This window comes from Pseudoliparis swirei, chromosome 16 (genome assembly GCF_029220125.1).
Source record: "Pseudoliparis swirei isolate HS2019 ecotype Mariana Trench chromosome 16, NWPU_hadal_v1, whole genome shotgun sequence".
Lineage (NCBI taxonomy): Eukaryota > Metazoa > Chordata > Actinopteri > Perciformes > Liparidae > Pseudoliparis > Pseudoliparis swirei.
The window spans coordinates 7,661,664-7,677,992 of NC_079403.1; the positions used below are offsets into that span (position 1 = coordinate 7,661,664).

At 41.6% G+C, this 16,329-nt stretch overlaps 3 protein-coding genes across 3 annotated transcripts; 1 reads left to right on the top strand and 2 right to left on the bottom strand.

The window, feature by feature from the left end:
* Positions 1-2,484: 2,484 nt before the first annotated feature.
* Positions 2,485-7,354, top strand: chmp5b (charged multivesicular body protein 5b). The gene is made up of 8 exons (XM_056433952.1): positions 2,485-2,641; positions 3,250-3,354; positions 5,549-5,595; positions 5,727-5,820; positions 5,923-5,994; positions 6,588-6,696; positions 6,807-6,922; positions 7,014-7,354. The coding sequence occupies exons 1-8, from the start codon at positions 2,573-2,575 to the stop codon at positions 7,062-7,064; spliced, it is 663 nt and encodes a 220-aa protein (XP_056289927.1). The 5' UTR covers positions 2,485-2,572; the 3' UTR covers positions 7,065-7,354.
* Positions 7,355-7,373: 19 nt separating this feature from the next.
* fastkd3 (FAST kinase domains 3) lies at positions 7,374-10,749 on the bottom strand. The gene is made up of 7 exons (XM_056433944.1): positions 10,658-10,749; positions 8,918-10,377; positions 8,649-8,734; positions 8,124-8,298; positions 7,972-8,041; positions 7,754-7,868; positions 7,374-7,642 (listed from the first exon to the last, which is right to left on the bottom strand). Exons 2-7 carry the CDS (start codon positions 10,359-10,361, stop codon positions 7,544-7,546), a joined length of 1,989 nt encoding a protein of 662 aa, XP_056289919.1. The 5' UTR covers positions 10,362-10,377; positions 10,658-10,749; the 3' UTR covers positions 7,374-7,543.
* A 1,170-nt stretch (positions 10,750-11,919) lies between these two features.
* myl12.1 (myosin, light chain 12, genome duplicate 1) lies at positions 11,920-14,621 on the bottom strand. Its single transcript, XM_056433489.1, has 4 exons — positions 14,516-14,621; positions 13,003-13,205; positions 12,726-12,887; positions 11,920-12,455 (listed from the first exon to the last, which is right to left on the bottom strand). Exons 2-4 carry the CDS (start codon positions 13,184-13,186, stop codon positions 12,283-12,285), a joined length of 519 nt encoding a protein of 172 aa, XP_056289464.1. The 5' UTR covers positions 13,187-13,205; positions 14,516-14,621; the 3' UTR covers positions 11,920-12,282.
* Positions 14,622-16,329: the final 1,708 nt, after the last annotated feature.

A 16,329-nucleotide genomic window follows, 5' to 3' on the forward strand; every position in this document is an offset into this window, starting at 1 on the left:
CTAGCAGTGGAACTGTCTTCAATTTCTCACATTGGAAAAGAAGACTCACAGGACCTGGGCCTGACCCATGTCACATCGGCAATGTAGTTTTGTCTCCTTTACAGAGTTTATCTCCATTATCACTTGCGTTTTAACCCAATTTCAGAGATCAAATGAAAGGTTCACGTCATAAATAGTGTGTCACTTTAATTCAGATTTTCTCTCGTGAAGGATTCTGTATTTAGATGGAAGTGAAATGGAGGAGAATTTGGTTTAACACCAATTTTTTACCTTTTCACTCTTTCCTTTCCAACATTATTTTTTTTAAACTTAAGATTAATTACGCAGATTACAAGTATTCCTATGAGTGGAACGTCCCCGCACCAAACCAAGAGGGAATGAGAATATAATGCCAACATTTCCAAAGAGAACTGTTGATTATTTAACGTGAAAAAAATAAACAGCTGTTCCATGATTGGCATCTTCACACGGTAAACTTGTTACATCAGTAGATTTTATGGTTATGTGCCGATTCAATTGTGTTCATGCCTTTCTCAAATTCTATGTATTCCTGTAATTTCCTCCTATAGGAGGAACGTGGAATGTGTGGAACCAGAAGTGGTTCTTCTGTGGCATCATTCCGAAGAACCATTTTCGGTTCCAGGTGGCACCTTTATTTTTCTGTGTGATAATGTTTCTATCGCCAAACGTGCCTTTACCAGTCCAGGATGACGGATGCTTGTAGCAGCGGGAAATGGTTTGAGTTCCGACGAGTGCGTGGGGTCGAACGGGTTTTGTTCCTTTTGATATTGATGTTAGTGGTATGGCTGCATGAGCCACTGACATCACATATTTTAATATTTTTCATTTCTGTTTGAAGGTGAGCGTCTAAATTGTGCTGATTGACTACAGTGAGAGAGAACTGACTCATGGTCGACTTTGAAGTCCCTGGGAGGTAAACAACAACAAATAAAACTCAATCGCTGCATCAAAGCTGAAAGTGTATCGATGCTAAAAGTTTTTTTAAATCCTGGACTTGAATGTGCTTTTAAAATACGACAGAGGGCTCTCGAACAGCTTTGACTCTGGAGTTGTGTCCAGACGGATAAGTTGTTCAATTTATGGGATATAAATCAATCACATGTGCTTTGTGTGGCTTTTTACTACCATATACAGTACATCGTTATATTGAAACACTCTGTTATTGTAGGGAAATGTTCTCATCAGTGCAATCTGAAAACACGAATAGCTGTTTAAACAAATGGGTTGAATACCGTTTCTTCAACTGTACAATATGATAGTATGTAAGTTATTTTGTATAGATAACGAAAAAAAACGTTGCATCATTGAAATACACTGTATTAGTAGCTTGTCTATGATCATTGCTCTGGCAGTTTAAAGCAACATCGGCAACCAGTGCTTGATGGGCTGTGCTGTTATTTTGAATGTACTGCAAATAGACTGAATTTCACAAATAGATGATCACTCATGGTATAGGAACATATATCACATTAAAGGTCAGCGTTGGAATTCAGAAATAAAATCCATTTTCAGAGACATTCTGTTTCTCTCTCATGTCCCTAAACCGGAGCTTTGTGGGTTTCGGGAAACTTGTTTTTTTTATTGTTAACAAATCTCTATAAACTGACATACAAATAGATAAATGTGCAGAAGTTCTGTTACTTGACAGCAAAATAAGAGACAATATTCGATGAACCTTCACTGTGACAGACATCGTTGTTTTGTTTTTCTGTGCTTAAAGCTGCTGCTGCTGCTGTATATTGGCTGTGCTGTCAACTGAACTGACGTGTTCCTCAAAATATACGCTGTGCTTGAAGCGATAAATATTAAAGCAAGTTTAACAAACAATTATTATATTCTCTTGCAATGACAACTCATCTTGTTGTCAGTTTTGATTTGTAAATTATCTGTAATATTTGACTGTGATGTCTTGCTATGTTTGCACTGCGTCATTACTTTGAATATTTTGTTTTAAAATAAAACGCTGATAGATGAGGAACAGTTTTAGTTCTTACAGATGAGCGTTAGGGAGGTCGGGAGTCTTCTACAGGTGAAGATGTTTTACTCACAGATTGTTACTGTGGGCCAGCAGCTCCCTCCAGAGGACAGCACATGTAATTACACATGAATATGAATCGAACATATGAATTGATTTAGGGCAAATAATACGGACATTGAACTCCCACTGTTGTTAATGTGATACTGAATCAAGTAAAACAATGTCGAATGCTTAGATGTGTTTAAATGTTATGTGGGCTCTAGATATCATGTGTTGTCTCTTACTGTTTTCCAGAAAAAAATATCAATCACAATAAACCAATATGTTGATTATTTTTATTCAAATATAAAATGGTAATAGATATTCACGAATACCAACACAACGAATACACAAAGGAAATGAACACGAGCAGAGCTGTTTGGAGGGCGCGGCCGAGTGACCAATTATCACGTGACTCCTCTGACGTCACGCCGCGGCCTCTTCCGGGTGTTTTTGCTTCAGCTGGTCGGTGGAGACGGTGTCAGTGAGCGTAGCTTCCTTTAAGAGTAAAACAGACGAAATCTTTCAGCCGAAATGAACAGATTATTTGGCCGAGGAGGTCCCAAGGCTCCCCCGCCGAACCTCACAGACTGCATAGGAAAAGTAAGTCCAATCCCGTTTTAACTTTTTGGACGCCGTCTCGAACAAAGTAAACAAAGATGGATCCCTTCTCGGCTCGTTTAGCTAGCTCACTTTTGTTGAACAGGAACGAATATTAAGTTGCTATGCCGTCATATTCAACCAGCCTAATACTTATTAGCTACTGCATTATTGATGCCAGACAGGGTTGTCACATCGGGCGTGTTTACCTGTAATAGCTAATGCTTTGATAGCATCGACAAACAAAGGTATTCCAACAACACAATGTGTTTACCTGCCCACGCTATGAATCAGCATTATTTAACGTTCGATGTGAGCAGGTGTTTGAGTCTTTCCACTGGTATCCAACAGGAACCGTATCGCTCTCTCGGTGAAATGGCTGACAGCGACCAGTTATACAGGTTATTTGTCAGGGAACAGCTATAATTAGACTCACTGGGGTGGAGGAAGAACCGGATGATGTGTTCATGTTCCTCGTTAGGCCTAAATCTGTGTGGATGCCTTTCCATGCAATCCTTTTTTAGAATTGGCTTTATTTGATCTGAAGAGTCCTTTTTAAGAGGAATCTACTGATAGTGATCAAAAGCATTTTGTCTGTGTTTTACTTGAAGGTTGATTCCCGCACGGAGTCCGTCGACAAGAAGGTTGCCAGACTCGATGTTGAACTTGTGAAATATAAAGACCAGATGAAGAAGATGAGAGATGGGCCCTCAAAGGTGAGATGTCCAAGAAAGTAAAGAACCCAAAAACCACACTTGAGTAAAAGTAAAGATTCCTGACTGGACTATGACTCCGGTAGAAGTCGCCTATGAGAATACTACTGGAGTAAAAGTCTTAAAGTATCAAATAATTACTGTACTTAAGTATCACAAGTAATTTTCCGATATTAAATGTACTTAAGTCTTGAAAGTAAAAGTAAATGCTGTTAATAAAAAAAGCAAAGAGTCAGAATTTTGAGTGATAAAGTTTATTCGTTTAAGTGCTGTGGCCATCCATCCAGGAGCAACAAGGTTCAACATAACATATTGTACATCAGTATACTTTTGCATCTACTATGGACTTATCATCATACTTCTCAGAAAAACAATATAATATGAAGGAGTTGTAACAGTGCGTTTATAACTATGCTCATTCTGACTAGAGGATGTAGAGGAAAAATGAATAATATCGTGTTCAACAAAAAATATCAACTTGATGCATCAGGTTCGTGTCTTGGGAAAGGACACCTGCATGGTAAACTCCTCTGGGCCTGATTTGAACACTAGACACAGGTTTTGCTCAAGCTGAATCTGCAATTGGTCGACTGCTGCCGTCATTACTCGATCTGATCATCCACAAAATAACTAAAGTATCAAAACATGATCAATACTCCAGCAGCGCCGAAAGTAACAACCCAGTCATCACTTGACACTGTTCATCTTCACAAGATGTTGGTTTTCAAAATTGCAAGAATTCAGTCTATTCCAACACTGACATAATAAGGACATCTTATTGATACAATTCAACTTATTAATATATATATTAGGGCTGGGCAACGATTAAATTTTTTCATCGCGATTAATCGCATGATTTCCCTGATTAATCACAATTAATCGCATTTGTATACGCAAAATCCAATAATTAATTCAAAAGTAGTGTATAGCGCACTTCTATTTTAAATGTTCTGCCATGAACTAAAGTGCCATCAAATCTGTCAGGACATTGGCCAACGCAATGCAATTAAACATCTCTCTTGTTCTGCCTGTTTTGTGATATGCATGCCTAAAAGGTGCCTAATATTTCTAGACTGAAATAATATCGGCATTATAATTATTATAACTGAGGATTTTTTAGTTGCCTATTTTGTGGAGCCCCCTCAGGACTTGGTGCCCTACGCACGCGTAGCAGAGTGCGCTATGGCGGGCGGCGTGGCTGGTAGGCAAAACAGCAAAACACACATGACGGCGAGGGAGGCGTGTTTGCTGTTGCCAGGTGGTTGAGTTGGAGATAAAGGCAAAGGCAAAATGTATTTGGAGAGGATTTATATTGTGTATCTGGCAACCCCTGAATGATCGATAATGACTGTTCTCTATTCTGTCAGCTCCTCACAGAAAGGAAGGTGGGGAGGAGATACCATTTTCCACAACTTGTAATGGTAAATACTAGTTTAGAAAAAAACCCAAACACAAATATCCGGCAAAAGAAAATCCCGGACTTTTTTTTTCTCAAAGCAAAGCAGGACGGGAAAACCAACCCCGGGTCACCCGATCCCGAGTCCTGAGAGCAATAGACACACAAGGGTGCGTCGCTTTGCAGTCCTCTCCTTTTCATACAACTGGTGTATTCTCCGTGTGATGTGTGTCTTGAGGGCGTCTCATACCTGCCGTCATTTGTTGAGATTCTCCATGTTTGTTAAACCGCGAATGACTTTATTTTCCGGTTCCGCAGCAAGCAGTCGCAGACTTTTACAAAATAAAAGCCTGTGAGCAACACACTTTTACAATAATAAAATAAATAATAAAACCTGCGTTAACGCGCGATAAAATAATTGTCGGCGTTAATTAATTGATGCGTTAGCGCAAGATTAACGCGTTAACGTGCACAGCCCTAATATATATATAAAAGAGAAAAAACGTAAGAAACAAATGAATGAGTTCTCTTCCTATACTTCTTTGATGTAAACTACTGTAGTGTTGCACAAGATCACTGAATGCAGACCATCATAATATAGGACACCTTCGATGTCTTGAGATGTTACACTGTTTCCAATACATTACTGCATAACTTTGCCTCAACAAAATAATTTAGAAACTATCCGGTCAAATATTAATAAGTACGTATCTACTTTAGTCCCATTCATGTCTCATGTTGATCATCAGTTAGTATCATTTGTTAAATATTCTTTTCCTAATTATTGTTTTCCTCCACCAGAACATGGTCAAGCAGAAAGCTATGAGAGTCCTGAAGCAGAAGCGAATGTAAGTACTCTTATTTATCAAAGTCAGTGTTTATAATATTAAACATAAAATATAAGCGTTGAATGTTTATTTATTCGACTTCAGTTATTACACATGTCGGTCTCACTTCATGTCATCATGTTATCTTCCAGGTATGAGAGCCAGAGAGATAACCTCATGCAGCAGTCGTTCAACATGGAGCAAACCAACTACACCATCCAGAGCCTGAAAGACACTAAAACCACAGTAAGACTGCACACCATCCACCGGATGACATCATCTCCCAGCTGGAAAGATAATAACTTCAGAAAATGAGTCTTACTGCTCACATTTGCTTTTTCCTTTTAGGTTGATGCCATGAAAATCGGCGCCAAAGAGATGAAGAAAGCGTACAAGCATGTGAAAATTGATCAGATTGAGGTATTTGTTTTGTGAATATAGATTTACCAACCGGGGAAATCGATCCCAGACGAGAGGGTGTCGCAAAATAAATAATTGTGTGTATATTCAGAGAGGACACGCCCCTATTCCCCTCCTGATGAGGCATTTACACTTTAAATATATTCCAGTGGACTAGAAGTAAAGAGTAGCACACATCATTCACAGCTCACAACCAGAACGTTAAAGTTTCTGTCGTCGATGTTATCTTGGGGCATTAGAGGAACCGTTTGGATGTGTTGAAGTGGGGTGCTATGAAGTATCCTCCACAGTGAATCACGACGAACAGGAGAGGGAAGTCCAACTGTGGACGGGGCTACATCTTATCTGTTTACGTGTACGCTACATTTAAAACTGGATATATTTTGTATCCACCAGACTCCAGATAAAGTAATATTATTTAGACTTTGCATAACTCTACGATACATTTTACTGCCCCGTCCACTGGTGCTTCACACGGGCCGAATAAAGGCCGTTAACCCCGCGTGGGGCATTCGGCCCAGTAGAAGTCTTTGTTACAGAGCCGGCGGATTAAGTGCAAACTCTGAACTGGTTTCCTTTCTTTTGACATTCAGGATCTTCAAGATGAGCTCGGGGACATGATGGAGGACGCCAACGACATCCAGGAGGCGCTGGGCAGAAGCTATGGCACACCTGAACTTGATGACGACGACTTGGAGGCCGGTCAGTAAAATACTTTACGGATGGGAATTTTACCGTGACCGGTTATTGCGACTTAACTTTGTGTCGTCATCGAGACCCTCGTTTCACCTTAACGGTTTCTGCGTCCACAGAGCTGGATGCTCTGGGCGACGAGCTCCTCATGGATGACGACAGCTCCTACCTGGACGATGCTGCAACGGCTCCTTCCATCCCAGAGGGCATCCCCGGCGACAAGTCGGTCAACAGGGTACCGAACCGTTCTAAGATTTTCACAAGCGTTCTTGCTGGATTACACTTTTTTTTTTCATGGTGGATCATTCTTGTTTTTTGTGTTTCAGGATGGTGTCCTGGTGGACGAGTTTGGCCTTCCTCAAATTCCTGCTACATAAGTACAATCAAAACAATGCTAGTTTTACATGTATCATAGGCTTTTTGTATTTATCCAACTGACACTCCCAGCCTTCGAGTGCAGCGTTAAAAACCAAAGCATCTTCTATCCAAGGAATGATGAACTGCATCTTAATCAGCTATCTTTAATTAAAAGTTGATTTCTACTCTTATTAGTGAGCTCATATCTTATGCATGTGGTGATCGTCTGAATTGGGATTCTCTTAACTTTGTACAGTTTCTGCGGCATTTCTTTGCCAAGAACAAAATAAATTATATTTTTCAAACAATACATTGAAGTCATGTAAAAGTAATTTTTGCAAAATTTACTTTATTGCCAAAATAAATAGGAATGCCTAATAAATCACTTTAAAATGCATCATTTATTATTTACATTTCCGTGAAGAAAAAAAAAAATACAAATTTCTTGAAGCAAGTCGGAGCTCAGCGAAAGTCATTCCCAGCGTTGTCCTTTGCGTCGTCACCAGCTCAGCCTGTACGTGTGAGGGAAGATTCTTTGGTGCAGATATTCCACCACTTTGGTCTTGCTTTTCAGGTTTTCAAATTCATGGTACGGAATCTAGAAAAAAATAACATACTTTTTCAGTAATTTTATTAAAAGTTAAGAACTAAATGGGTAAAACAGACGATGGCAGATGGAAATGCACAAAGGTGAAGATGAGGGTCTAACCTGAATAACTTCATATCCCAGAAGCCTCAGGTGTCGCTGCTTGATGGCCTCTTTTCCAAGTAGCTGCCTCGTGCTGGTAGTGAACCTCTTCTGTCCGTCAATACAAAGCGCGATCCTGCAGCACACGAACCCCCCGGAGCAATGTGGTCAACCCGCTTTTTAACATCACTCCAGCTTCGACAGAAGAACTTCAGAAGAGTTTTTACAAAAAACTTTACCTTTTGTATACGTCATCGATTTGACTGGCAGGCAGCACATATCCTTCTTCATCAAGTTTTATCTCCACGTCTACAGGAACAAAATTGTTGACGTTAAACCCCTTTGGGTCGAATACAGGAAACATTTAGGAGATAAACAGCCGTCGCGTTACCGAGTGTGTAGCAGTACGGCGTCAGAACTTTGGATCCAAAGTATGAACGGGCCCCGAGCAAATCCACCAGTCCATTTTTAACAGAGTTGTACAGATGTGCGTCTATGGGCGTCTCGAGAGAGCGTCCAGACATGAGGAAGGACTTGACGCGGTACTTGGGAAGGAGCCTGGAACCCTGAGGAGACGACGGAAGATGTGAAGGAACACGAATACGTTCACACTGTTGCTCAAATTAATTTTTTTTTAAAAACTTAAAAACACACCGTATGTCACTTTTTGTTTCAAGTAACATGTTCTGATTTCTCTCGATCAACTAAAACACATTTCCTTGAAAGCTGCAGTGATCGGTTTTAGTTTCGGCCTTCAGAATAAAAGCACACGGGCATCCACACCAAACACGCTTCAACTGTTCAGGTTTCATCACATCAACTGGAAATGCACTGAACCTCACAATGATGTAAGAGGATGTGTATTCAGGTTTGAGGCTCTAACATATTCAACTGTTGACAGTTTTACATATTTTACCTCATAAAAAGGACACTCCAACTTCAAAGTCATGTAGAGCTGGGTCAGCTGCGCCAGGATGAGCCGGTCCATTCCGGTGCCCTCCTCTGGAAGACAGGAAACATTAGTCTACAGTATCTTTATAGCCTAATATCACAAATGCGCCTCGAGAGGAAATAACTCCCGCCATGCAATAGACGCGCGTGTATATTATAAACCAACAAATTCAAATTCCAGTCTAAACAATCCGGATGACCAGCACAGTGCAGGTGTCTGACGGGAAGTCTCACCTTCCAGTTGCTGTAAGAAGTACCGGCTGAACACTCTGGAGACAAAGTTAACGGGGAACCGCTCCACCAGGGTGCAGGAGTGCAGGAGGTTGAGCAGCGTCCGGGGCTGGAAGTGGGAGAAGCGAGCGCGCAGGACGGTTTCCACTTTCCCGAACATCTCGGCGGCGTTGGGAGGGAGGTAGCCGAGCTTTCCGAAAGCCGCCACCTGCCTGGCCACCTGGCCGGTGCTGTAGTCGTCTGCTCGGTACACAAAGCTCTCGGCGACGGCGTCGAACACGGGCGGGGACAGGATGCTCCTCCGGCCGAAGAACTGAATCACCGTGGTCACCGTCTCCGGGTGGGCGGTGAAGGTCATCGTGGGCACGTGCCTCTCCATGGCCTCCACAAAGTACTGGTCGCTGTGACCGAAGTGCATCAAGGCCCCGAGCACGACGTTGAGCTCCTCGTCCGTGAAGCGAGGCACGTGCCGCACGGCCCGCTTACACAGACTGATCACGAGAGGCATGGCCTGCACCTGGTTCAGGGCCACGAGGGCGCCGAGCAGCCCGCTGACCGCGGGGGGGTCCAGGCGGGAGGCCACCGTCACGGCGTGGGAGTGCATGGCGTTCAGCAGGTCCCGGTGTTTTCCGTCCCGACCCGCGGCACCTTGCAGAAACCGATAGGCGGCAGTGAGATCCTCGAGGCTCCACCGGGCCGGCTCCTGCGTCTTGATTTGCGCCATCGCCTGCTCCAGCATCACGCAGTCGGGCCCGCCCACAGCCAGCATCGCCCGGCCCAGAGTGCAGAGCTGGCCGACACTCATCTGCCCTCTGTCCAGCCTCTCCTGGCTCTCGGACACCAGGCGCACCATCAGCGTGCTCCAGGGGTCCAAGAGGAGGCGGGTGCACGCCAGGAGAGCCGATACCAATCCGGCATCCGTCAGCCGCGCCGAGTCCCGCTCCAGCTGGAAGCACAGAGCTCTGACGGCGTCGTCCTCCAGCACCGCGGGGTCCTTCAGGGAGCCGCCCTCGTGCTCCAGGTCGGCGACGCGGTGGAGTGCCGCTGCAGCCATGGTGTCGGGCAAGGTCTCCAGCGTGTGCAGCAGCGCGAAGACCCGCCTGGACGAGGAGCAGCCCTCCAGACGCTGCCGGAAAGCCTGCTCCTCTGCGGCGGTGGGCGGGTGCAGCTGGGTCAGACGGAACCGAGGTCCTGAATACCTGTGGAGTCCAACAGAGCTGCTCGCGACAAAAGAGGGCTCCTGGACAAGGGTGGTCAGAGTTCTCCTCCCGCAGTCCAAGTGGAGCTTCTTGCAGCAGCGACTCGGGATGCATCCGCCAGCTGAGGTGGACAGGCAGCCCCCGCTGGCCCGCAGGAGCCTGGCGGCGCGGACGGGTCCGCCAGGAGGGAAGCGCTGGACCCCACACTGCCGGAACAGCTGACATCTCTGGATCAGATTCAGAGCCATGCCTCTTCAGACCCAGCTGGAATAATGAAAAACACATACTTTAAAACCAAGAACACCGCACGTGTGTCCACAATGCTAACGGACTAAATGTGAGATCATTATCAGCGTTACAAGCAATGAGAGGAACTCCCTCGTGACTCTACAGTTAACTCTCCAACCTTGAGACTGCTGCGAGCTAACGAGAGCTACCCAGCCTCGAGCTTCCTGGCTCAGATTAGCGTGTTTAAAGGCTGACAGCTGGAACCGGAATAACGAATAAACAACAATAGACGAGAAGAAAGCGGTAAAATGCACACCTTGACATTGTCGACGGCAGCACGGAGACACAAGAACCGGGGATAGCGAAGACCTTTCCCCTCATGCGGTTCCGTAAGGATTCTGAGGCGTTCAGGGCGCCTCGTTATGCTGTGTTTCGGAAGTACGTCATTGGATTATAAATATTAGTATTTCATAACTTTTAGTCTATAAACTTGACTATAACATAATATAAAGATAAATGACAACTTTCAGAAGACTTGTGTGGGAGATTCTTGATTCTTAATAACTTTTAATGTAAAATACATCCCATTGTTTTAGCCCGATTCAAAACTTTACCGACAGCATTAGAAGGCAGCACCATTCAGCGTGAGTGACAATATACTTTTATGATATACTCTACTCTACACAATAGTTATAGAATATTGTACAATTCATTTTTACACTATACTATGATTTCTAAGAAATGTTAACTCACTAAAGTTGTACTTTTATATAATTATTTAATTTTGAATTGCACTGTATTACTAATTTTGTATTTGTTTAACACATTTTACGACGGCTTCTTTAAGTATTTTATTTTCCAAAATCTAGTTTGAAATAATGATAGTAAGTCAAAAAGGTGACATGAAATTAGTTAGACATATGCTTTATTTTTTTATGTCGCAAAAAGTCTGGGTAAAATATCACTGTATCGTTGGTTAAAAAAAGAATATTTGATCCAGAGCCGAACCTCCCAAAACAAAGTTGTATTGTGTAAATTCTCTACTCGGCTACGGTGTCAAACGGCGGCTTTTTTAAAAATCAGTAATCGAATTGGAAAGATAGAAACTGAAATCAAAATGTATCACAGCATTAGTCTTTGAGTTTAAGTTGGCATGTGCGGGGGACAATTCATCAGTTCAATGATGAAGTGAGATGGAAAGATTCTTAGTTTTAAGTGTGCGGCCCTCGATCATATGCCTGCTCACTAAAATAGAAATCAGAACTTTAGATATCCCTGGCCGAGTGGATTTCTTTACATTTTTATCTGGAGATTTAATGAGAGAAACACTCACAATTATATGCAGGTGTTCATGTTATTTGACCAATGTTTCTTGGGCCACAAAAATGCATCACAAGTCTGTAAGCTTGTGTTTTTGCCCCCACAGAAAGAGTTCAGCCAGCGCTAGTCGGCACACGTTGAATCTATTCCGCAAGGGAGGGTCGACTGATCCAAGTCTCAACAAGCACCGGAGGGAGGAAACATGTGCAGAAGCACCTTCTTTACAACAGGAACAATAAAGACAGAATGATGCACCACTTATTTCAGTTTTCATTTATGGAAGAGATAAAGTCAGCAAAATACAACTTGATAGATGGCTTTATTTAAAAAGTTTAGATTATAAAATGTAGAAATTCTGCTAAACCTGATCACATGAACTGCAAAGCCTTATTTATCCCTTAGAGCTTCCAAGCTGCTGCCACTTCACATGACAGGAAAAACATTTTTAATCTTTTTGTGTTCCTCTCATTAGAGATGCGTGTACTTTTGGCAATACTGGAAGTTCACAGCACACAAGAGTGGATATTTAGAGTGGGTAGTTATTGCTTTGGTTGTTTAAAATGGGGTGCGTATTGGAACGCACGAGGAGTAGAGTAGAAAGAATGATGCTGGTGTGGCTCTTTAATCGTCCTTATCCTTGGCACCGTGCTTCAGGATGCGTGTGAACTCCACGTAGTTGAAGTTGCTTTTCTTGTCGATGGGGGCCTCCCTGAAGAGCTCGTCCACCTCCTCATCTGTAAACCGGTCACCCATTGTCGTGAGCAGCTCTCTGAGATATTCCTCCGGGATAGAACCTGAGTGGAACAAACATCAAATCAGATAAGACACACTGAAAATCAAACATAATCAGAAGCATCTCAAATAATTTGCGTTTCATTTCTCCAAAGTTATATTGTTTGAGGCAAGGAAACTTCATTTGTAAAGGAAAAGAGAAAAAAAAAAATCTTAATTGATGGATTTTGTTCTCCTTAAAATCGATGTTATGAAAATTGCCAGGCATTTCACTCTGGCAAAGTAGGATTTTTTTGGACAAAGGAAAAGACAGTACAACCGTCTGAACTTACCTGCTCCCTCCTCATCGAAGCAAGCAAATGCATTTCTGATGACATCCTCGGGGTCTGTGCCATTGAGCTTCTCCCCAAACATGGTGAGGAACATGGTGAAGTTAATGGGTCCAGGAGCTTCCATCATCATAGCCTCCAGGTAGTCTTCAGTTGGATTTTTCCCTATGAAAAAAAACGTTTGCTCGTATAACTAGATTTAAAACAGCGTAGGTGCACACCCGCATGTTGGTTGAGCTAACCCTGAAGTAAAAACTGACTCGGAGGCTCTCCTACTCACCAAGTGAGGCCAGCATGTCGTGAAGGTCCTCTTTGTCCACGAACCCATCGCGGTTCTGGTCAATCATGTTGAAGGCCTCCTTGAACTCCTGAATCTGAGACTGGTCAAACATGGCGAAGACATTGGAAGTTGCGCGCTGAGGGCGCTTCTTCGTGGTCTTTCCCTTTGTTCTTTTGCTGGACATTTTGACCCGTTTGTTTTACCTGCGGAAATAAATATATGCGTCAGTATACATGTTAGATTAGAACATCCAGGTGCTTCCTCCTTAAGGACTACAGTCATCAAATAACAAAAGGGAGAGACAAAAGACAATACTACCACTAAGAAAGCAAAAGGATGACACGCAGGGAGACAATCTCATCAGAAGGTTATGTGGATCATGTCGTTGCTTGAAATAAGATCTCATCATTCATGCCCACAACTCGGTGGAAGGGTATGTTAATTCTCTGGCGTGGTGTCCGTCACTGAACTATAAATGGAAATGTTCCCTGGCATTCTAGGTTGATCAGCTCGCTGGCTCCACTGACGGCTGGAGAATTAGCAATGTGAGGACAGATGCCCTTAACAGGCTCCCCTAGCCTCTCATTTTCTATGACAGATGCAAATATTGTTGCCACTGGATGATGGAAAACAGTCTCAGCCACCTTGGAGAGCAAGTCCTGTGTAGCTTTGTATTCAGATACCCCTAATATGGTGGTGGCATTGCCAGATAGCATCTATGAGATGAACGTTTTATTGTTCAGAGTTAGGGCTGGACTTAATCTTCCAGTGTATGAACTGCCATATGTTCCCAATGAGTCACTCAAATAGCTTCCTTGGGGGTTAAAAAAAAACTATGCTGTTTATCAGGAAATTTTAAAAAAATAAAAAAATCGGAGAAGCAAACTACAGCAAATAATTGTACTTATTGCAATACTGTAATTTTAGTTATGTCTTTACAATTACAAAGCACTCATTATAAAAGTGTAAAACTCCCGTCAAAACATTCACGGAAATATAAAAAGTGACTTATACCAGGGTGACTTTTACGTTGTTAGTAATGCGCACTTTCCAAAAGGTATAATGCAAACTAATAGTTCAAACAAAACACAAACTTATCCTCGTTATTTTGCTTTATGAACGGATATACAGCGATGACAACTCACAGCTATTTCTCAAGTATCGTACGCAGACAGCTGCGGCCTAGCTTGAGCCATGATCACTGATGTGAACGATAGCTCACTACAAACACCACGTTCACGAGGAGAGGCTTCATTGTATTATTATAATATAATTTACAAGTCCCGACTTGTTTTATTAGCAACTGATTTGTTGTTTTTGCCATCGAGAAACAAGTTGCGAAGCTAAAGAGCTAGTCGGGTTTTCACTGCATTCAATCGTCTCAAAACCAAATCCAGATGTACGTCAATATTTTAAAATTACCACAGACTTGTTGATATACTGAAAGAAAAAATATGCATAGTGTAGCTAAGGTTAGTATGTAGAGAAATAAAGTCAAAACAGACAGTCTTACCTGACAAATACAAAACACAGTTAGCCCGAAGCTGCTCTTTTCTCAACCACCGCCCTTCACTTCCTGATAAACATGTTGGGTTCCGTACGGGACATTCAGAACAAACCAACTGAGGAAAATGGGGGAGACCATTAAGCGCAAACATATTATTACTTTCTTGAAACCCAACTAATACGTTCTTTTGATCTGTATACTACAATTACAAATATATGTTTACTGGAATTGATTCTAAAACATATTTAAATACTTCATTATTAAGGATATTACAAAATCCTATGCACTTTCGCACCCCCAAGGGAGTAAGTGTAACTTCCACAAATACTGCCTGGCCTGCGTTGGACATTCCTGCATATGCCCTTTTAAGGGAAGAAAGTCACATCGTCTTTTGTGCAATTAAGGCAAGGGAAAACTAAAATGATCCCCGTGGGAAAAAATGGGCGTTACTATACATAAGGGAAACCTATTCTTTATGTTATGTTATTTGGTCATTCGTGCCAGCCAAATACAAAAAGTAGTTTTATATGTTGCCCATTGAGTTGATTCCATTAATCGGATTCTAATTATATCATAATTATATGTATCTGTAATTATTATGGTATTTTGTATCATGTGGCAGTTGTCAGTTTGTTTATTTTGTTTGCATTATATTTACTATATAATTATATATATATGTTTCTATTATATTATATTTACATTATATTTACACTATGTTTACAATATATTTAGTATATTTTATTATATTTATTAAAGTATGTTATATTCAGGATATTATATATATATATATATATATATATATATATCTTTTTATATTTATGTACAAATATGTATATGCTGCTTTCTCGGACAGGTTTCTCATGATCATTTAATTTTGATGGGACCTAATCTGATTGAGTTAAATTAAAGAAAAGAAAATCAAAAGGAAATCCCCACACTTAAACCCATAATGCGGGAAACAATGTTCAAAGAATGGATAATAATAGATACTGACAGCCCAAACAACAGTTGGTCATTTGTGTAAAGGGAGGCTTAGTGCTGCAGAGCTTCAAAAGCAATATATTAAACTGTTGAGTGACAGTTTAAAACTAGCCACTGTCTTTTTGGTCCAGTTGTCACATCACTTCAAAGTTGATAACAAAATAACTAGTCACGACTCGAGTCACTCATATTTATGCTATATGTGAAAACCCAACATGTCTCCAGTCTAGAGCTACTGCTATGTAGTCCTAAACTAGATTAAACTAAAACTAGTGTTAATGATGCTTAGAAGGGGAGTTAAATGATTTAAAAAGAAAAGTAATGCTATTTTAAATGATCAGGCACAAACAAGCAGAGTTTATTATTATGTTGTTTCCTATTACAGGACAAATGCAGATGTTGACTTAGATAGTGCCCCAGACAGCTAAGTAAAAAGACAATTTTATAACTGCGATTTTAGTGGAGTGAACAGCTTGCATATATCTAGACATTAAACATTGAAACTTTCAAGGGGAGCCAAACACATGTTTTATCTGCTAATCTAAACGTTTCCAGTTGATCTCTTTGTATTTGTGAATGGTGGGGCCCACCGAGGCAAATTTATATTAAATAACTAAATTGTAATATGTAGTGTTGCCTTAGACCACTGGAGTGTGCTAGTCCCAAATAAAAGCTGACCCTTTCTCAGTGATAGTATACAGTTTCTTGAGGCAGTTGAAAGTTTGTCTCAGCATGTTACCCAATCCTGGGTGAGAGCTCAATTCATTTGTTCATGTCTAGAACTGTTATCATTAAGCAGAGCATAAAAATACACCAAACAGATCCCGAGAGACATCCAT